Source organism: Salminus brasiliensis, chromosome 25 (assembly GCF_030463535.1).
Source record: "Salminus brasiliensis chromosome 25, fSalBra1.hap2, whole genome shotgun sequence".
NCBI classification, from domain to species: Eukaryota; Metazoa; Chordata; class Actinopteri; order Characiformes; family Bryconidae; genus Salminus; species Salminus brasiliensis.
This window is the reverse complement of record NC_132902.1, coordinates 587,818-609,839: the sequence shown is the minus strand read 5'-3', so window position 1 is coordinate 609,839 and position 22,022 is coordinate 587,818. Positions and strand designations below refer to the sequence as shown.

At 47.0% G+C, this 22,022-nt stretch overlaps 2 protein-coding genes across 2 annotated transcripts in view; one reads left to right on the top strand and one right to left on the bottom strand.

Moving 5' to 3' along the window:
• Nucleotides 1-11,735, bottom strand: part of LOC140547728 (contactin-associated protein-like 5) — a 186,606-nt gene extending 174,871 nt beyond the window's left edge. The window contains exons 1-2 of the mRNA XM_072670864.1: nt 11,629-11,735; nt 10,313-10,404 (exon numbers count right to left, since the gene is read on the bottom strand). Of these exons, the coding sequence (XP_072526965.1) occupies nt 10,313-10,404; nt 11,629-11,735 (199 nt within the window). The remainder of the gene's footprint in view (nt 1-10,312; nt 10,405-11,628) is intronic.
• Nucleotides 7,494-22,022, top strand: part of sh3bp4a (SH3-domain binding protein 4a) — a 33,927-nt gene continuing 19,398 nt past the window's right edge. Inside the window, exon 1 of the mRNA XM_072671656.1 lies at nt 7,494-7,605. The gene's annotated coding sequence lies outside the window, so the exon portion shown is untranslated. The remainder of the gene's footprint in view (nt 7,606-22,022) is intronic.

Sequence of the window (22,022 nt, the reverse complement as noted above, 5' to 3'; positions counted from 1 at the left end):
CCAGAGAACACAGCTCTTCCACTGCTCCACAGCTCCTCAATGCTGGGGGGCTTTATACCCCTCTAGCCCACGCCTGGCATTATTAGGCAGCATGGTGCCAATAGGGTCATGATGTTCCTATTCTATTGGCAGTACTTCTTCTCTACAGGCACTAGACTAGGGTGCGTTCATTGCATTCATGTCCACAAACTTTTGGACATATAGTGTATATTAAAGTGTCCAACTGTATGTGTGTGTGTGTGTGTGTGTGTGTGACTAATTAAGGGTCCGGAGGCGCTCTGGGAGGCAGAGTATTGGCTTAGCTCCCAATGAACTGTCCAGAAGCTCTGATTGGTCATCACAATTAAAACCAGGCCTTTCTTCTCCACACGGGGGAAGTGTGTGTGTGTGTGTGTGTGTGTGTGTGTGTGTGTTGGAGGAAGATGAAATGCCCGCCGTGGCCCCTGCAGGAGTCTCGTCTCCCCCGGAGTTGGCAGCAGAAGTACCTGAGAAGCTTTCAGAGAGACTCTCTGTGTGATTAATCGCTCAGCACCGTGCAAGACACCGAGGGCTTCTCCAGGAGTCTGTGTGTCCAAATATTTATGGACACCCCCTTCTGTTGAATGCATTCAGCTGTTTTAAGTGTGCAAATGCCCCTCCCCCACACACAGTTGTGACCTCACTAACAACATCCTGCTGTTGTCGCTGAATGCAATCAAATCCTCACAGCAATGCTCCTCCTCCAGAATCTGGTAGAAAGTCTTCCTCCCTGGACAGTCGAGACAGTTACTCCAACTGCCAGCTACCCTTGATTTCAGAAGAAGCAGTGAATGATCAGGCGTCCCAATACTTTTGTCCATATAGTGTATCAGTAATACATCTGTGAGTTTGGCAGTGGAGCTACGAGGCTAATGTAGCTAACAGGCAATGGAAGCATATGTACACCGATTAGCCCTGTAGCTGCGAGGCTAATGTAGCTAACAGGCAATGGGCACATATGTACACCACCTAGCACTGGAGCTACAAGACTAATGTAGCTAATAAGCAACGGAAACATAGATACACCAATTAGCACTGGACCTATGAGGCTAATGTAGCTAACAGACAACTTAGCACTGGACCTATGAGGCTAATGTAGCTAACAGACAACTTAGCACTGGAGCTATGAGGCTAATGTAGCTAACAGGCAATGGGCACATATGTACACCACCTAGCACTGGAGCTACAAGACTAATGTAGCTAATAAGCAACGGAAACATAGATACACCAATTAGCACTGGACCTATGAGGCTAATGTAGCTAACAGACAACTTAGCACTGGACCTATGAGGCTAATGTAGCTAACAGACAACTTAGCACTGGAGCTATGAGGCTAATGTAGCGAACAGGCAATGGACACCTATTTATTTACACCACTTAGCACTGGAGCTACAAGGCTAATGTAGCTAACAGGCAATGGGCGCATATGTACACCACCTAGCACTGGAGCTACAAGACTAATGTAGCTAACAGGCAATGGAAACATAGATACACCAATTATCACTGGACCTATGAGGCTAATGTAGCTAACAGGCAATGGACACTTATGTACGCCACTTAGCACTGGAGCTATGAGCTTATTGTAGCTAACAGGCAATGGACGCTTATGTACACTGATTAGCACTGGAGCTACGAGGCTAATCTAGCGAACAGGCAGTAGACGCTTCCATACACCACTTAGCACTGGAGCTGCTATGAGGCTAGTGTAGCAAACAGGCAATGGACGCTTATGTACACCACTTAGCACTGGAGCTGCTATAAAGCTAATGTAGCTAACAGGCAATGGACGCTTATGTACACCACTTAGCACTGGAGCTGCTATAAAGCTAATGTAGCTAACAGGCAATGGACGCTTATGTACACCACTTAGCACTGGAGCTGCTATAAAGCTAATGTAGCTAATAGGCAATGGACGCCTAAACCATTACCATCAGTGTGCAGCTCCAGTGCAGGTGAGTGTTTGGGAACTCTGGGACTTTTCCAAAGCTAGAAGCAGCGTCTGTTTGCTGCTGTTATCAATATTTAATGCTGTTTTCCAGCTTTGCCTGTTATTCTTCATCGTCTGGAACTTCAGGGAGAGTCTGAGTCCCTCTGAGAGCCGTCTGCAAGGAGCACATCTGTGTGCAACACTAATTCCAGTGCAGTAACTCCTTTAGAGGGCGGTAGTGAGTAATGTTAGTTCTAACGGGTGCAGTAACTCCTTTAGAGGGCGGTAGTGAGTAACGTTAGCTCTAACAGGTGCAGTAACTCCTTTAGAGGGCGGTAGTGAGTAACGTTAGCTCTAACAGGTGCAGTAACTCCTTTAGAGGGAGGTAGTGAGTAACGTTAGCTCTAACAGGTGCAGTAACTCCTTTAGAGGGCGGTAGTGAGTAACGTTAGTTCTAACAGGTGCAGTAACTCCTTTAGAGGGCGGTAGTGAGTAACGTTAGTTCTAACAGGTGCAGTAACTCCTTTAGAGGGCGGTAGTGAGTAATGTTAGCTCTAACAGGTGCAGTAACTCCTTTAGAGGGCGGTAGTGAGTAACGTTAGCTCTAACAGGTGCAGTAACTCCTTTAGAGGGCGGTAGTGAGTAACGTTAGCTCTAACAGGTGCAGTAACTCCTTTAGAGGGCGGTAGTGAGTAACGTTAGGTCTAACGGGTGCAGTAACTCCTTTAGAGGGCGGTAGTGAGTAACGTTAGCTCTAACAGGTGCAGTAACTCCTTTAGAGGGCGGTAGTGAGTAACGTTAGCTCTAACGGGTGCAGTAACTCCTTTAGAGGGCGGTAGTGAGTAACGTTAGCTCTAACAGGTGCAGTGACTCCTTTAGAGGGCGGTAGTGAGTAACGTTAGCTCTAACGGGTGCAGTAACTCGTTTAGAGGGCGGTAGTGAGTAATGTTAGTTCTAACAGGTGCAGCGACTCCTTTAGAGGGCGGTAGTGAGTAACGTTAGCTCTAACGGGTGCAGTAACTCGTTTAGAGGGCGGTAGTGAGTAACGTTAGCTCTAACGGGTGCAGTAACTCCTTTAGAGGGCGGTAGTGAGTAACGTTAGCTCTAACTAACAGGTGCAGTAACTCCTTTAGAGGGCGGTAGTGAGTAACGTTAGTTCTAACAGGTGCAGTAACTCCTTTAGAGGGCGGTAGTGAGTAATGTTAGCTCTAACAGGTGCAGTAACTCCTTTAGAGGGCGTTAGTGAGTAATGTTAGCTCTAACAGGTGCAGTAACTCCTTTAGAGGGCGGTAGTGAGTAACGTTAGCTCTAACTAACAGGTGCAGTAACTCCTTTAGAGGGCGGTAGTGAGTAACGTTAGCTCTAACAGGTGCAGTAACTCCTTTAGAGGGCGGTAGTGAGTAATGTTAGCTCTAACAGGTGCAGTAACTCCTTTAGAGGGCGTTAGTGAGTAATGTTAGCTCTAACAGGTGCAGTAACTCCTTTAGAGGGCGGTAGTGAGTAACGTTAGCTCTAACAGGTGCAGTAACTCCTGTAGAGGGCGGTAGTGAGTAACGTTAGCTCTAACAGGTGCAGTAACTCCTTTAGAGGGCGGTAGTGAGTAATGTTAGCTCTAACAGGTGCAGTAACTCCTTTAGAGGGCGGTAGTGAGTAACGTTAGCTCTAACAGGTGCAGTAACTCCTTTAGAGGGCGGTAGTGAGTAACGTTAGTTCTAACAGGTGCAGTAACTCCTTTAGAGGGCGGTAGTGAGTAACGTTAGCTCTAACAGGTGCAGTAACTCCTTTAGAGGGCGGTAGTGAGTAACGTTAGCTCTAACAGGTGCAGTAACTCCTTTAGAGGGCGGTAGTGAGTAACGTTAGCTCTAACAGGTGCAGTAACTCCTTTAGAGGGCGGTAGTGAGTAACGTTAGCTCTAACAGGTGCAGTAACTCCTTTAGAGGGCGGTAGTGAGTAACGTTAGCTCTAACGGGTGCAGTAACTCCTTTAGAGGGCGGTAGTGAGTAACGTTAGCTCTAACAGGTGCAGTAACTCCTTTAGAGGGCGGTAGTGAGTAGTGAGGGGTTTTTTCGTGCTAATTGGTGGGATACATAAGCTTCCACTACCTGTTAGCGACATTAGCGCTCACCAGGCGTGTCTTAGCTGATATATTTAAGGGGGAAGTTTCGCTTTAATGACTGGTGTCTGCTGCATTGCTCTGAATCTGTCCCCCCATCCATTGTTCACCTTTCTGCAGGTGTCGTCTCCTGCCTCTCTCTCTCTCGCTCGCTCTCTCGCTCGCTCTCTCGACAGACCACAGACTCTCACAAATTGCTCTATTTGTCTCTCCAATTGAACTCACTCTATTTCTCTTATCTTCATCCTCCTCTTTTTCATTGTCTTTCCCTCTCGAAACAGACTTAGCGGAGCCCAGTTTTCTCCTATATCTCTATATACTAAAAGGACAAAAGTATTCAGACACTGCTCGTTCAGTGTTTCTTCTGATATCAAGGGTATTAAAAAGAGTTGATCCTGCTTTTGTCCAACAAGAAGGCCAGTGTGTATATATATAAAATACATGTGGGATACATTATATATAGCAGTTTACATATATATATATATATTATATATATATATAATACACATGAATTACATTATGTATAGCAGTGTACATATATATATATAATACATATGGGATGCATCATGTATAGCGGTTTACATATATATATATATATATATATATATATATATATATATATATATATATATATATAATATATGGGATACATTATGTAAAGCAGTGTACATATATATAAAAAAATACATATGGGATATATTATTACATAAAGGTATTTATATAGATTGCACTTTCAGATGTTATCTAAAACAAACACAGGTCTGTGTGTGTGTGTGTGTGTGTGTGTGTGTGTGTGTGTGTGTATGTAAACACACACCCTTCCTTTCTCTGCAGAGCTGAGTTTGGGTTTCTGCTGCATCTGTATAAACATTCAGCTGCATTCCTTAATGCTGAGATCTCTGTGTGTGTGTGTGTCTGTGTGTGTGTGTGTGTGTGTGTGTGTGTGTGTGTGTGTGTGTGTTTGCATGTAGAGGTGTTTGTCCATACAGGAGGAGTGTGTGCAGAGTGACTCAAGCTGAAAGCTACACACACACACACACACACACACACACACAGTACTGCAGTGCAAAGCTCCCTACATAACATTAGCTACGTACACCTTTAGCCATAACATTAAAACCATCTGACTGCTTGATCCATCTGCCTGATGTTCTGGAGATGTTCTGGCCCAGTCATTGTCTAGAACATCACACAGTCTGGTTCTGGTCAAGGTGTCTCAGATTCTTACACTTGTCCATTTGTCCTGCTTCATCACCTTCAAGACCTGACTGACTGATCCACCCCTCGACAGACAGGAGCCACTGTACCCAGACCACCACGGTTCTTCACTTCAGCTGGTTTTAATGTTATGGCTGATCACCTGAGCTAGCTTCAGAGGCTCTGGGATCACCCACAGAGGAAAGATCCAGAAGATCAACTGCTTTCTAATTTTAGAGGACTATAACAGATCGTCCGGCCGTCAGGAATAAAGCCGTCCGGCCGTCTGTCCAGATAAGGTCAGTTCTCCGCTCAGGCGCTGCCCAAAGGCCCTGAGTCAGAGGTTCGGAATGCTCGGCTCCCTCAACAACATCCAAAGGCAGATGTTATCAAAACAAAGCCAGTCCAGCCCTCCAGACGGCCGCGGGTCAGTATTTTAGGAAAGCGTCCCCTCAGAACAGGCGCAGAATTATGGCTGACGGTCACTTTACCGGGCTGGACTGGCCGCCGGGGAGTTCAGGAATGCTTCCAGTGGGCCAGACTGGCGTATCTGGAAAGCACTGCTCAGCTATTTGGCCTCATTGTCTTTCTTCAAGGGGGCGGCCACGCCCCTGCTAACGGCCACGCCCCTGCTAACATGTCCATGTGGGGCCTGGACGCCCACCAGGGTCAGTGACGGGACCCACCTGGGCCCCATCTGGCTACATACTGGGCCTAGATGTGACCCGTTAGGGTGGGCTTTAACTAGGGAAGGCTAAGTGGGTCCCAGTAACAACACATGCACAAACCTAGTCAGAGCCCATGCCCACCTGGAACCCCCCCCCATGACACTATGTGTCCAAATGTTTGTGGACACCCCTTTTTCTGATTAAGGCAGGATTTACAGTGCACGACACAGATGTTCAAAGGCACACACACACACACACACACACACGCACACACACACTACACAGCTTGTCTAGTGCCTGTAGAGAAGAAGTACTGCCAATAGAATAGGACCAGCTGGAGAAGATCAACCTAATGATTGGCTGCTACTGAGCTCAGGTGTAAAAATGCTACTTTAGGGAGAGAGAGAGAGAGAGAGAGAGAGAGAGAGAGAGATACTGAAATAGAGGAAGAGTGTGTGTGTGTGTGTGTGTGTGTGTGTGTGTGTCTATATGGTAATTTACTGGTGAGTAGAAGCCTCAGACTTTCAGAACATAGTAATTAGCATGTCAACCCTCCTGTATGTGAGTGTGTGTGTGTGTGTGTGTGTGTGTGGGGCTTAATTAACTGCACTCTGAGCTGTTCTTGTCTGTCGGCTCTGTGTGTGAATAAACACTGTTTATCATGTTTACTGCTGACACACACTCACACACACACACACACTCACACACACTCACTCTCACTGTTTTTGTTCTGTCTATATGAATCCTATAATCAGTTTTATCATTGTATTCCTACCGTTAATATGATATTAATAGGATTATTAATTATTCATATATAACTATAATATTATACCTCATATATAAAACCATAATATATAACTAACAATACATATTTGCATGTTTACTTTTTTGTTCATATTTTTTTTTAATTTTGTTTGTGTTTTGTATCTTATATTTGTTTATTTATTCATTTGAATTTTTTATTTATTTCTAAATTTATGTATCAATATTTAATTCATACACGTATACATATGAAACATAAATATAAACATAATTATATAATATAATCATTTGTGCTTAGATCTTTGTTTGCTTGTTTTAGTTTATTTTGTATGTATTAATGTTTCATTTATTATTTAAAAATATATTTTCACATATTTATATTTAGTCTTTTATTTATTTAAACATTTGCTTGTTTATTTATTTATTTATTCGATGCGTTCATTTGTGCACGTGCTTGTTTATTTACTATTTTATTATTTATTTAGTGTGTATTCATTTGAATGTGCACTTATTTGCGCGCGTGCTTGTTTAGTTTTATTTTTTTAATTAAATATCAGTTGTGAATTGTTTGTTTGTGTATTTGTGTGTGTGTGTGTGTGTGTGTGTGTGTGTGTGTGTTTACGACGCGCTCTAAGATCACAGCGCTTCTGTTTGTTTGAAATATTCACACATCAGTAAACGCCGTCGAACTATCGTCCAATCAGAGCGCGGGGAGGCGGGGCCTGCAGGAATGTGGGCGGGGCGCGGTGCTCCGCCCGATCCGTGGCGTCAGCGGTCTGGCAGAGAGCTGAGTAAAATCAGACCGAGCAGCAGCCCAAACTATACACACACACACACACACACACACACACACTCTCTCACACACACACTCATACACAGCCGCACGCACGCGGGAGAGGAACTCCACACAGCGCGAGCAGGTAAGAGCCGCTGTCTATCACTTCACTCTGGACCACACACACACACTCACACACACACACACACACACACTCACACTTTACATCTGCGGACAAGCAGTCGCGCGCGAGGTCTCTGTGTGTGTGTGTGTGTGTGTGTGTTAGTGTCGCGCAACTTCTCACGAGTCGGTAACTATAACAGAGACGGGGGTCTCTCTCGCACGCGCGCACACACACACACACACACACACAATAGAAACGTGAAACTAAACGGACATGGTCGAGCCCCCCCCCCTCTCTCTCTCTCTCCTGTTTGGAAACTTGCTCTCTAACTCGGGCGGTGTGTGTGTGTGTGTGTGTGTGTGTGTGTGTGTGAGATATTATTGATATATTAGTTTTAATATTTGCAATCGATACGTCATCAGTTCCCTGTTGCTCGCGGAGCTGTTGTGGTTGGTGTGAAGACAGTCCAGGATCCTGCAGACTACACACTGTAGGCTATTATTAGACTGAGTGTGTGTGTGTGTGTGTGTGAGTGTGTGTGTGTGTGTGTGAGTGACACTGTTATTATCCTACACAGTGAGTCCTGAGGCTGTGCTGAACTAGTGTAGTGTTACACACGGCGGCGGGTGACCCTCTTACACTACCGTAATCCTACACACAGGCCTGCTCAACCCTGTTACACTCTTACACACACACTCACACACACAGTGACCAATAGAAATGCTCTAAATTACCTGGAAAAAATAATTTTATAAATAATTAGAAATGACGGAAAACAGCATTATTAGAGCCTATTACACTGTTATAAGACTGAATACTGTGTTATTACAGGCTGTTACAGTGTTATAAGATTGAATACTGTGTTATTACAGGCTGTTACAGTGTTATAAGACTGAATACTGTGTTATTACAGGCTGTTACAGTGTTATAAGACTGAATACAGTGTTATTACAGGCTGTTACAGTGTTATAAGACTGAATACTGTGTTATTACAGGCTGTTACAGTGTTATAAGACTGAATACAGTGTTATTACAGGCTGTTACAGTGTTCTGAGACTGAATACAGTGTTATTACAGCCTGTTACACTGTTATAAGACTGAATACTGTGTTATTACAGGCTGTTACACTGTTATAAGACTGAATACTGTGTTATTACAGGCTGTTACACTGTTATAAGACTGAATACTGTGTTATTACAGGCTGTTACAGTGTTATAAGACTGAATACTGTGTTATTACAGGCTGTTACAGTGTTATAAGACTGAATACAGTGTTATTACAGGCTGTTACAGTGTTATAAGACTGAATACTGTGTTATTACAGGCTGTTACAGTGTTATAAGACTGAATACAGTGTTATTACAGGCTGTTACAGTGTTCTGAGACTGAATACTGTGTTATTACAGCCTGTTACACTGTTATAAGACTGAATACTGTGTTATTACAGGCTGTTACACTGTTATAAGACTGAATACTGTGTTATTACAGGCTGTTACACGGTTATAAGACTGAATACTGTGTTATTACAGGCTGTTACACTGTTATAAGACTGAATACTGTGTTATTACAGGCTGTTACAGTGTTATAAGACTGAATATTGTGTTATTACAGTCTGTTACAGTGTTATAAGACTGAATACTGTTATTACAGCCTATTACACTGTTATAAGACTGAATACTGTGTTATTACAGCCTGTTACACTGTTATAAGACTGAATACTGTTATTACAGCCTGTTACACTGTTATAAGACTGAATACTGTGTTATTACAGCCTGTTACACTGTTATAAGACTGAATACTGTTATTACAGCCTGTTACACTGTTATAAGACTGAATACTGTGTTATTACAGCCTATTACACTGTTATAAGACTGACTACTGTGTTATTACAGCCTATTACACTGTTATAAGACTGGCTACTGTGGTATTACAGCCTATTACACTGTTATAAGACTGGCTACTGTGGTATTACAGCCTGTTACACTGTTATAAGACTAAATACAGCATTATTACAGCCTAAAATACAAGTATAGGACTGAAAACAGTGTTATTACAGCACATTACACTGTTATAAGACTAACCTGTGTTATTACAGCCTATTACAATGTCGTAAGATGGAATACAGTGTTATTACAGCCTGTTACACTGTTATAAGACTGAATACAGGGTTATGTGACTTTGATACCCTATTAAAAGATCATGTACAGTGGTATTACCTGCCTATTACACTGTTATGACACTACATACAGTGTTATTAGGCAGTATTTTACTATTATAATTGTATACATTAGACTCCACTACACTGTTATACTACATACTGCTGTATGCTGTTATTAGACTATATTACACTGTTACAACACTACATATTATGTTCTAATACCCATAGTGTTATTAGCTGTAATTACACTACCACTGTATCACACACAGCGTAATATCACACAGCCCCCTGTGTTCCTCGGATACACTCAGTAACAGCTGTAAATGATGGCTGCATGTGACAGTGTGTCGGGACGGCTGTAGCTTGGAGCTGGTGAGCCCACAGGTCCGGCCGTATACACACACTCCGCCGCTGTATGAACAATTTATTAACTAGTGAATAAAGTATTTATTCGGCTCAGGACAAATGGGTTCTGCTTTTACAGCGCTACCGGAGGGGTGGGGGGTGGGGGGTGAGGGGTGGCGAGCACCTTCTTGTTGAGTCTGTGTTTTTAGATAACAGTGAGTCCTACAGTCCTGCAGAAACCACATAAACCAGTCTATTAGAGTCCTGACCAGCTCCACACAGTGAGAGGAGAGGGTGTGTGAGGACACCACAGAAACCCTGGACACAACAAAAACACTGTACACCACAGAAACCCTGGACACAACAGAAACCCTGGATGCCACAGAAACCCTGGACACCACAGAAACCCTGGACACAACAAAAACACTGTACACCACAGAAACCCTGGACACAACAGAAACCCTGGATGCCACAGAAACCCTGGACACAACAAAAAACACTGTACACCACAGAAACCCTGGACACAACAGAAACCCTGGATGCCACAGAAACCCTGGACACCACAGAAACCCTGGACACAACAAAAACACTGTACACCACAGAAACCCTGGACACAACAGAAACCCTGGACACCACAGAAACCCTGGACACAACAAAAAACACTGTACACCACAGTAACCCTGGACACAACAGTAACCCTGGACACCACAGAAACCTTGGACACCACAGAAACCATGGACACAACAAAAACACTGTACACCACAGTAACCCTGGACACCACAGAAACCGTGGACACAACAAAAACACTGTACACCACATCAATCCTGGACACAACATCAATCCTGGACACAACATCAATCCTGGACACAACATCAACCCTGGACACCACAGAAACCCTGGACACCACAGATACCACAGAAACCCTGGACACCACAGAAACCGTGGACACAACAGTAACCCTGGACACCACAGTAACCCTGGACACCACAGAAACCCTGGACACCACAGAAACCCTGGATAACACAGATACCACAGAAACTCTGGACACCACAGAAACCCAGATACCACAGAAACCCTGGACACAACAGAAACTCTGGACACCACAGAAACTCTGGACACCACAGAAACTCTGGACACCACAGAAACCCTGGACACCACAGAAACTCTGGACACCACAGAAACTCTGGACACCACAGAAACCCAGATACCACAGAAACCCTGGACACCACAGAAACCCTTTATGTCACAGAACCCCTGCAAACAAGGTAAATTCTGGTCACTGTGAATCGGCTCAACTTGCTGAAGAGGAAACATTTGCCTCCTATTTGGGAACACATGGTACAACACACTCCTCTGGTCAGAACAGCAGTGCTTTGTTGTCTTGTGGTCAGAACAGTACAGCAGGAGCTGTAAAGCCTGAGTGTGCGTCTGAGCACTGTCCCAAAACCCAACACCACATGGCCTGGAGCTCTGGAAGAAGCGGCTTAAACTGAGGCCGTCATGTGACGGCGTGGGGCTATTGGGTCCAGCCCCGACGCTCACATGTCCACTGTAGGTGCCGGTGGACAGGGGTCGGCATCATCAAACATCTCTGTTCCTGTCAAGCAGTAGAACGGCTGTCGGTTGCACCCAGACAGGAGAGCCGGCATGACCGCTGTCGGTAGGTACTTAACACTACTGACCGGGACATAACGATGATCTGACCCTCGTCATCCCAACACGTCGACTACAAGAACCAACTGTCCGGCGACCGTCTACCAGAGACAACATCCGTGGTGTTCCTGAACCTTGCCTGGTGGGTCCAGTGGTGTTCTTCCGAAAGCGGTCATTCTGGCGATGGACAGGGTCCAGACACTACCAGACTTTCGAAGCAAGCACCCGGAATTTGATCCCCTGCTGGCCTTTTCCTGTCCGTCTGGGAGAGAGGAGAGACATTGCATGTGGGAAGCGTCTCAGACTGGGATCAGGCCCGTGACTGGAGCAGCATGGCCAGAGGGAGCAGCAGGACCAACAGGGTTTAATCCACTCACCTGACCTGGTTTAGCCCGAAACTCGGCCAGACAGGTGTTTACACACAGAGCGGCCAGGTTTTCCTTACCCACAGGACATGGATTTCGAATGGGATGTCCTAAAAGCTCCTGTAGGGATAATATGAAGGTGTCCCAATACTTTTGTCCATTTAGTGGATGGTAGCACCAAGCTTACACCCTAACCATACCAACACGCTAGCCACAGATCTAATAAACTAGTCATATGCTCTGATACAGCCCTGTTAGCGACAGTGTAAAAGCAAAGAAGCCAAACCTCAAGGCGCTGAACACGACTCACAATCAAATTCTCACAGCAATTTTCATTCATAATCTAGTAGAAAGTCGTCTTCCCTGGACAGCAGAGACAGTCACTCCGACAGAAGCAGGAGAAACTCTGTTTAGTAGCCTTGATTGCAGAAGAAACAGTGAATGAATGAGCAAGTGTCCCAATACTTTTGTCCCATTTGAAATGTTTAGAGAAGTCGAATTAGAGGTTCTGTACCACCTGAAAGGTTCTGCTGTGGTTCTGCTAGAACCCCATTGCAGCATCTTCAGGTGATTGACAGCATTCGAGGGGTGGACTGTCAACTGCGTTAGCTTGTGTTAGCGTGTGTTAGCATGTGTGGAGTGGTTGAGATGTTGCCTGTTGTTCCTCAGAGCTGATCTGGGCTCCAGGTTGGAGAACATGTGATGTGTATGTGTAGCGTTAGCGCGCTAGCTCTGGCTTCAGCTGCGTTCCAGACTGTAGCTGCGCGGCCGCGGGACAGATACGAGAGGAACTCGGGCAGCGAGTCATCAGACAAGCATTTCCTCTCTTTCTCACTCTCTCGCTCGCTCACTCGCTCGCTCACTCGCTCTCCTGCTCAGTTCTTTCACTTACATTTCCCTGTCCAGCAGGACTTATTGTACATCCTGACCATTCTCTCTCTCGCGCGCACTCTCTCAACCCCTCCCTCTTATTTGACCCCCCTCTCTCTCACTCTCTCTCTCCCACTCCCATGCCCTCACAACCCTCTCTCTTACTCTCTCTCTCACTCCCATACTCTCACAACCCTCTCTCTCACTCTCTCTCTCTCCCACTCCCATACTCTCACAAACCTCTTTCTCACTCTCTCTCTCCCACTCCCATACTCTCACAACCCTCTCTCTCACTCTCTCTCTCTCTCACTCCCATACTCTCACAAACCTCTTTCTCACTCTCTCTCTCCCACTCCCATACTCTCACAACCCTCTCTCTCACTCTCTCTCTCTCCCACTCCCATACTCTCACAAACCTCTTTCTCACTCTCTCTCTCCCACTCCCATACTCTCACAACCCTCTCTCTCACTCTCTCTCTCTCCCACTCCCATACTCTCACAACCCTCTCTCTCACTCTCACTCTCCCACTCCCATACTCTCACAACCCTCTCTCTCACTCTCTCTCTCTCCCACTCCCATACTCTCACAAACCTCTTTCTCACTCTCTCTCTCCCACTCCCATACTCTCACAACCCTCTCTCACTCTCTCTCTCACTCCCATACTCTCACAACCCTCTCTCTCACTCTCTCTCTCCCACTCCCATACTCTCACAACCCTCTCTCACTCTCTCTCTCACTCCCATGCTCTCACAACCCTCTCTCTCACTCTCTCTCTCTCCCACTCCCATGCTCTCACAACCCTCTCTCACTCTCTCTCTCCCACTCCCATACTCTCACAACCCTCTCTCTCACTCTCTCTCTCCCACTCCCATACTCTCACAACCCTCTCTCTCACTCTCTCTCTCCCACTCCCATACTCTCACAACCCTCTCTCACTCTCTCTCTCCCACTCCCATACTCTCACAACCCTCTCTCTCACTCTCTCTCTCCCACTCCCATGCTCTCACAACCCTCTCTCACTCTCACTCTCCCACTCCCATACTCTCACAACCCTCTCTCTCACTCTCTCTCTCCCACTCCCATACTCTCACAACCCTCTCTCTCACTCTCTCTCTCCCACTCCCATGCTCTCACAACCCTCTCTCACTCTCACTCTCCCACTCCCATACTCTCACAACCCTTTCTCCCTCTCTCTCTCCGTACTCATTTTAGCCCTCTCTCGACCCTTTCCCTCTCTCTCACTCATAATGTGGTGTCTCAGGGATTTTGGTCACAAGTTACTCTGTCTGGGCTTTGGTTCTCTTAGGGAGGTTCTCCGTTAGAGACTCGGTTCCTCTCAGTGGTTATACCTCATGCTCTAATCAAGGTTCTCTTTCTAAGTATCGGTTCCTCTCAGAAGTTCTCCCAACACAAGTTGTCCACAAACATTTGGACATGCAGTGTACGAGCTTATCTGTCAAGCTTCTCTGAATCAGTAGTGTGTGCAGCAGTGGTTCGGGCAATCCGCTGCAGGGCTGTTGGCTCTGGTGTTGGTGGGCTGACGGGACCCCCTCTGGGACACCGGAGGGTTGTCAGGAAGACCCTGAACCAAAAACAGACGCCTCTTCCTGCCTGTTCACCTTCTGAAGGTCTCCGGTTACTTTTACTCTTTTCGCTCTACTGTGTAACCCTACCTGGCCAAATGTTTGTGGACACCTGTCTAACGAATGCCTTCCGCTACTTTAAGCTGCAGCCATAGCTGACATAGATGTCACACACACGTGAGCTAGAGGGGTATAATAAAGCCCCCCAGCATTGAGGAGCTGTGGAGCAGTGGAAGAACTGTGTTCTCTGGAATGATGGGAGTAAGTCCGGAAGTTGGGGATGATGAGGTGGGGTGGTGATCATCATCCAACATCCCGATCTCAGTGATGCTCTTGTTGCTGAATTCAATCAAACCCTCACAGCAATGCGCCTCCTCCAAAATCTAGTAGAAACTCTCCTTCTCTGGACAGTAGAGACAGTTACTCCAACAAAAGCAGGATTGACTATTTTTAATCCCATTGATTTCAGAAGAAGCAGGGAATGAGCAGGTGTCCCAATACTTTTGTCAATTTAGTGGACTTTAGGAACAGGAATAGGCTCCTCAAAAACTGGCTCTAGCTTTGCAGGCAATTTGACCTGCTGACTCGGGTCTCAAAGCCGGCCTTAGGAACCTAAACACCTGTGGTTCTCAACCACAGTCCTGGAGAACCCCCTGTTTACCTTGTTCCCAACACGGTTCTCCGTACTGGGTCTCCATAGCATTCAATTTCAGGCCACGTCTGGAACACTCATCCAGCGTGGCACGAGCGCGTCCAGAGGGACAAGCTTCCTTCAGCCTGCTCCCCACAGACCAGTGTGTGTGTGTGTGTGTGTGTCGCCATGGTTTCGGTCGGGTTACTCACAGCAGGCTCCTCCCACCCCAAGGGCTCTACAATCAACCTAATGTCCTACAAACACACACACACACACACACTGGTCACACCAGCCGGGCCTGTGATAATGTGTGATTACTTTCTTGCAGAGCGCTGGGATACACACACACACACACACACACACACACATATATATATATAGGCATCTTCCGCACTCATAAAGAGCCTGACAGCCTCTGAATGGAATTACAGCGGTGTGTGTTTAAGCGCAGTGCTGACTCCGCAGGGAGGAGCTGCTGCTGAATCTGAACTCTGGAAAACAATAGTGCTCCTCAGACGGCAGCGCCTCTGTTTTCCGCGCCGTCTCGGGACTCGGAACGCTCTTATTTTTCCTCTCTTTGTCCGCTCTCCAGAGAGCAAGGCTTAAAACAAAGCACAAAAAAAAAACACACCCGTCATCGTTTTCTGAAACTGGCAGCGTTTCATAATTAATGGAGCCTGAGCGCTAAGTCCACCAGCGCGCTAATCCTCCCTCCAATAAAGCGCAGAAAACTAGCCGGTGTCGTGACACGTCCTATCCCCACTGTCCCCCCGAACATGTCATATCCCCCCATTTGCCCCAAACACGTCCTATCCCCCGAACACGTCCTATCCCCACTGTCCCCCCGAACATGTCATATCCCCCCATTTGCCCCAAACACGTCCTATCCCCCGAACACATCCTATCCCCACTGTCCCCCCGAACATGTCATATCCCCCCATTTGCCCCAAACACGTCCTATCCCCACTGTCCCCCCGAACATGTCATATTCCCCCATTTGCCCCAAACACGTCCTATCCCCCGAACACGTCCTATCCCCACTATCCCCCAAACACGTCCTATCCCCACTGTCCCCCTGAACATGTCATATCCCCCCATTTGCCCCGAACACGTCCTATCCCCTGAACACATCCTATCCCCATTATCCCCCCGAACACGTCCTATCCCCACTATCCCCCGAACACATCCTATCCCCCCGAACACGTCCTATCCCCTGAACACGTCCTATCCCCCCATTGCCCCAAACACATCGTATCCCCCCGAACATGTCCTATCCCCCCTATTGCCCCGGACACATCCTATCGCCCCAAACACATCCTATCCCCCTTGAACACATCCTGTCCCCCTGAATACACCCTATGCCCCTTGGACACATCCTGTCCCCCGGACACAACCTATCCCCCTGACTTGTCCTATTGCCCCGGACACATCCTATCCCCCCGAACACACTCTATCCCCCCCTGGACACATCCTGTCCCCCCGCACATGTCCTTTTGCCCCGGACACATTCTATCCCCCTGAACACACCCTATCCCCCCTGACACGTTCTATCCCCCCGGACACATCCTGTCCCCCCAACTGTACACTAACATTAGCTACTTAACATCCAGAACCGGTTAAAACACAGTAAATCATTGTGATCTGATAACTTACTGGTGACACTGGTGAGATTTCTGTATGGAGCTGCAGCTTAGCTCTGAGCTAGCTAGTATCATTAGCAACATGGCTAATGCTAATGCAGCTGCCATCAACATCAAAGGCCAACTTATGTATCTGGCTCTAAATTGCCACTAATAATCAGGTATGATTGCTGCTGTAGACGCCTGGTCACCCAGAAACCCCTGTTTGCTTCTGGCAATTAGCATGCTAACGTTAGCTAATTAACATCCAGAAACGGTTTAAACACAGTAAGTCATTTTACCCGATAACGTGACCGCGGTGCTACTAATGCTAATGCAGCGTCCGAGCATCTGCTCAACGGCTATTAGCTACACCTCCAGCCGAATCCGCTCAGGTTCAGCCAACACCGTGGCATAGGAACCCCGTCGCCAACTAGTGTTTGGGAGGCGTAACTGCAGATTATTAGTTTGGGTACAGGTGCACTCGAGTGCACTGTAGCAGAATACAGCGATACAGAGATTTAGCAAGCAACGATGCTCTGCACCCTGCAGCTGGAGAGCAGGCTGTAAAGAGGGGAGGCCGATGCTGTTATGGCGGCTAAGTAAGCGAGAGAGAGAGAGCGAGAGCGAGAGAGTTATAATAATCAGGTATGAGTGCTGCTGTAGTCGGACCCTCTGCAGAACAGCACAGTTAATTTACCGGAGGATTTGCTTAAGCCGCCATTAATCCTCACCTCATTCTATGTGTGTGTGGGTGTGTGTGGGTGTGGGTGGAGGTGTGTGTGTGTTTGAGACGACACTTACACGGACTGTACAGCAGGCAGTGGAGCCAGTGGAGGACTGCTGCACCACCACCACCACCACCATACTTCACTCAGTCCTCACTGAGGAACAGCGCCTCCACAGCTCAATGGGGGGGCTGGGGGGCTCTATACCCCTCTGGCCTACGCCTGGCATTGGGCAGCATGGTGCCAGTACTTCTCTACAGGGGCAAATGTGTCCACAAACATTTGGACATAGAGTTGTAGTATATGTCTGTTTACATATACTGTTATATATGGCCTCCACTGACCCCGGGACCCAGCGCAGGGACACGCCTCCCACCCTTTCCGTCCTTTTTGGCGAGGTTTCGTAGACGTTCAGGCTCATTTGGTGGCGTTTCCAGAGTCAGAGACAGTCTGAATGTTTACCTAATTGACTCCCTTGCAATTAGCGTCAGGTCACTGGCACATAAAATTAGCCCGCTCTGCTCCAATTCCCCGAACGCCCCACCCTTCACCCTGAAACGGGGGGCAGCCGAGGGAGAAATGACTTCGCTCTTGAGAAAACAGGCCCGAAACCAGGAGGCGAAGTTTACAGAGCGCGTGAAGACCCCACTGCAAATCACGTTAGCCTAGCCGGCCTAGCCCACCTGTCATCCCCCCCTCTCTACCCTTAACACACCAAATCTTTCCCATTATCGCGCCCGACATCCATCCAGGATAAGTAATTGCACCTCATTATTGAGTTAGCAAGCGGCTGCTAACGCACTTTTAGCTGTAAGCCGTACTAGCAGTGGAGCTTAACGACTGATGTAGGCCGGTATTGATGTAGGCTGTCGTTCGCGTGAGGCGCAAAGCAGAGGCGCTAATTAATGCAGCTGAGACTCCACGATAGGAGCTGTATGTGTTTGAAGTCGGCTGAGGGGCTGCCGGAGTGGAGGTGCGTAGCTCGCCTCGCGAGGCTTCAGTAGAGCTAATAATTCATTCCACAGGGTTTAAATCCCAGACGCTGCGCTTTAAACACGTTCAGAGTGCTTCCTCGCCGGTGCACAGGCACGGCTCGCGTTAAGAAGCAGGCCTGTAAGTGTAGCGGTTTAGCCCATCGATTGACAAAAGTATTGGGACATCTACTCGTTCATTGTTTGTTTCTTCTGAAATCAAGCATAATAAAACGACTTTCTCCTGCTTTTGTTGGATGAACTGTCTCTACCGTCCAGAGGAGAAGATATTCTGCTAGATTTTTGGAGGAAGAGGTGCATGGCAGTGAGGGTTTGAAGCTTGGAAGCTCATACCCCTCTTATACCCCAGGCCTGGTAGGAGCCCCATTCTAGACGATTGGAGTAGCAATATGCATCCATTAGCGGGGGTGTCCACAAACATTTGGACGCATAACTTGCATAGTGTATGCCTGAGTTTGAAACCTCACGCCGCCCCGACTTGCTACAAGCACAGCGAGATATAAGAGCATCGATTTGCTAGCGCAGCATGCGCTTAATGTTTTATACTGATTCTCTACTCCAGTTGCTCCGTCTGCACTGAGGCGGGTGAAATATTCGGCACGGGCAGCAGCAGCGGTCATTGTTAGCGCTGTTAGCCGTAAAACACATGCGATTGCTTCTGAATGGGGGGAAAAAGAAAAAACTGTGGCTAATGGAAGGTGATGTGCTGATGGTGTGGGAGGGATGCTGGTGGCATTGTGTTTCCAGCCTAGAAAAAGAACCTTTTCCGTGAACTTCCGTGAAGCTCCTGGAGCTTTGAATTATGAATCACGCATGAAAGCAGGAGAGCACTTTTTGGGTTCCTTTGAGGGGGAATATATGAAAGACATGCGGTGTGTTGTTTGACCCACTTCATGCCAGCCATTAAAGGTGGATGGCTCATGTAATGGACACTCAAAAGCTGTACCCGAGTGAGAGTTCTGAAAAGCCTGTACCTGATGTGAGCACCTCCTTTGAAGGCCTCGCTAATCCACCTACACATCCGGGGTGCAGGGAGACTCAAGATGAAAGAATAGCCTACTTCGCCAAACTAGCTCTCCCCAGCATCCCGAAATAAAATCAGCCATGAAGCCAGGTGAAGCCGGCTGAAGCAAGTAACACCTGTCGCCTACAGGACTAATATCCAGTTTGGAAGGCCGGTTAACCAATCCCCAATACTGGTCACTGGTTCGGATCCTGGGTCATGCTGCTTGTCATCAGCAGCCGGAATCAGAGGGAGCGCAATTGGCCTTGCTCTCTCAGGGCACTGGGGGGCGAACAATCTGCAGAATCGGGGCTGAAATCGAGGTACGCGTTGCGTAGTGTGACCATGACCTTCGGCAGCAAGGGAACAGTACAGAACAGTTTTTGACAAGAACCGAACTGTGATGTTCTAGGCAACTGGGTCAGAACACCTCCAAAACATCAGGCCGGTCTTGCAGGGTGTCGACGGGTCTGAGCTGTTTTGGGGGCACAAGACGTACCTACGTCATATATGGCAGGTGGTTTTACTCACTAGTGCTGTTGCCGCTGAATGCAATCAAATCCTCACAGCAATGCTGTGTAGAAAGCCTTCTTCCTTAGACAGTAGAGACAGTAGTGATTTTAGAAGAAACAAGTGAATGAGCAGGTGTCCCAATACTTGTACCCTTGAAGGGACCTTTCCAGTGACTTGAGGGGTAGCGTCCCACAGGCAGCTTCGTACCTTCATTGTAGGGCTGGGCAATATGGTAAAAATACAGTATCACAATATTTATCACGATACATGTCTTCACAGACTACAAACATCGGTAGCGTCAGATTCTTAAAAGCTTATTGTCTATCACAATACGATAAAATATCTACTTTACATTTATGACTACACTAGCCGTTGGCTGTCACTTGCTACTAATATAATGATCTTACCTGCCACTGTAACGGTACTCAAAGCCACAGGAGGCGCAGGAATATCTGTTTAATCTAGCTGCTAAGATGCCAGCCAGCGGTCGGAAGCCAAAAAGCAGTCTGGAGAAAGTGGCTAGCCATTAAATCTCCGTAATTATGCCGAGGAACCAGAGTTATTGCCACATAAGTGGCTGAGAATACTCCGCCGTTGTCGTGACCTTGGATGAGCAACCCAGTGATTTAGCCTGACTAATTATGGCTTGTGTTACATCGGGCCCCTCGTTTTGCATGTCTGTCACGTCAGACCAGATTAATATCGCCGATCTTCTCAGCCAGAATCAGACGCCATGCCACATGTTGAGCTCGATGCCTGACGCTCCCCAGGCCAAACAGCTGCTCACCTGGAAGCGATGGTTTAAGCCGAAAATGAAAAAAAAGAAAGAAAAAGTAATTTACTGTTTACAATCAGATTTCCTCTCTGTCCCAGATGTAGTCGATCAGCCAAGACATGTTTGGTGTCTGACAAGAGTCTGGACAAGAAACCACATAAACAAGTCCGTTAGAGATGACTGAACACCTCCGTCCCGTTTGAGGACAGCGTGGGATGATTTAGGCCTGCTATTTGGCTTGTTAGGGACTTTAGCCTCATGGCTCCTGAACAAAACTAGCAGATTTTACCCCTTTTGAGGGGGGAGGGGGGTTGGATTTGTTTCATCGGTGCCGGAAATGAAGACACCCAGCAGACTGTAAGGACACTACTTTACCAATTAGCCCCTACATGAGACCCTCAAGAAGTATAATACGTTATTCCTCAGCCATGTGACTGCTAAGGTTCCTGGCGGCCAACGAACAACGCAATATATCATCACAATATCATGTTGTTCAGTGTCTCTATCCAGGGTGGGCAACGTAAAAGTCCTGTCTGGCTAAAATAACAATATCCGTATTTCAAGTTTCAAGTAAGTTTTTAGAAATCTCAAGCAAATTAAGCTTGTTCAACTGTTTAAAAGCTTCCCAACCTGCAGAACACGCTATTCGGCTGTTCGAACCTCTTAAATGTAAGGTATTTCAATACCATACGACAGGATCTCCATTAAGTCAGAAATTGCAGTGAGGTTAATGGAGGAATGATGTACGACTCCCGCGGGGCTGTTTAAGAAAAACACACAGCTTTTCGTCAAGTGTAGGTCATGAGGATTTGCCAGCTCATTCCTTCTTGCCTCTGGCCGTGGATGCTCCTGCAAACCTTGTTTCAGCACTCCACTCGTGTCCCTGGTGAAATTTATAAAAGGGGACAGATGTTTGAGGCAGGATTTGCAGGCCGGTGACAGTGGCTTTGAATTCGAGCCAGAGAAGAACGTACCTCCTGGCGGCGTGAACCACGTGAGGTTATGGGGGGTTTTCTCCTAAATTCGTTCTTTTTCCTTGAAAAAGGACAAACAAAGACGGGACAATAGGAACGCTCCAAAGTGGGAAACCATTAAGCGTCTGTCCTCTCGCTCTTATCCTGCAGAAAATCTTCCTTCATTATCATGTCGTACCTGGTTCTCATTAAAGCAATATTCCGCTAATCTCCCTTTGCAATCTTT